The sequence below is a fragment of the Bison bison genome, unplaced genomic scaffold (assembly GCF_000754665.1).
Source record: "Bison bison bison isolate TAMUID 2011002044 unplaced genomic scaffold, Bison_UMD1.0 scf7180017864248, whole genome shotgun sequence".
NCBI classification, from domain to species: domain Eukaryota; kingdom Metazoa; phylum Chordata; class Mammalia; order Artiodactyla; family Bovidae; genus Bison; species Bison bison.
Window position 1 is genome coordinate 1,868,321 of NW_011494820.1, and position 833 is coordinate 1,869,153.

The following is an 833-nucleotide window of genomic DNA, read 5'->3' on the forward strand; positions in this document are numbered from 1 at the left end:
TGAGTGTGGCCCAGGCAGGGAGACACACAGTTCCCTCTCCTAGAGAAGAGAAGCTAGTTCACTGGGCAGGGTGCTGACGCTCTGAGAGGGGAGGGCTTGGCCTAGGGCCCCGAGTCACGGTCCCCTCCTGCCCTGCAGAGTGCGATTCTACGAGGGCCCAGAGCTGGTGGCAGACAGCAACGTGATCCTGGATACGACCATGCGGGGTGGTCGTCTGGGGGTCTTCTGCTTCTCCCAGGAGAACATCATCTGGGCCAACCTGCGCTACCGCTGCAACGGTAAGAGGACCCTCATCAGGGAAGGCGGGGAGTCTGCACCCCCCACCCTCACCCGCCTCTCACCTGCTCACCCTCTCTCCACAGACACCATCCCCGAGGACTACGAGGCCCAGAGGCTGCTGCAGGCCTAGGGATGGGGTTGGGGACCTGCCACTAGGTGACAGCCACCCGCACAACTGCCCTCAGCGTGGGAAGTCATCAGCACCAGGCCCCAGGAGGCAGTCGGCCTGGGGGGGAATGAGAGGGGCTCAGGGAAGACAAAATAAAGTGTGTCTGTGTGGCGGAGGGGCTGGCTGTGGTCTCTGCTTCGGGAAGATGGTAGGGTCAAGTCTCTGAGGGGAAGCTGGCCCAGAGACCCCAAACTTAGGCAGTGGGGGTGGGGACTGCCACTGGCTCCCTGCTGACTGGCTGGGGCCCTAGCAGCCTGACTAGGAGTGTCGGGCCTCGGTTTGCAGGCCCCAGGCCTGCTGCTTCGTCCCCTCCGCGCCCCTGGAGCATCTGGCCTAGGATCCTGCGGTGTGTGTGTGAGGGGCTCAGGCCTGGGTGCCCGTGTTC

The 833-nt window shown here is 64.1% G+C and overlaps 1 protein-coding gene across 1 annotated transcript in view; it reads left to right on the forward strand.

Annotated features, from left to right (window-relative positions):
• Positions 1 to 833, forward strand: part of COMP (cartilage oligomeric matrix protein) — a 13,429-nt gene that overhangs the window by 5,132 nt on the left and 7,464 nt on the right. Inside the window, exons 14-16 of the mRNA XM_010847301.1 lie at positions 141 to 278; positions 363 to 403; positions 734 to 794. Coding sequence (XP_010845603.1) covers positions 141 to 278; positions 363 to 403; positions 734 to 794 — 240 coding nt within the window. The remainder of the gene's footprint in view (positions 1 to 140; positions 279 to 362; positions 404 to 733; positions 795 to 833) is intronic.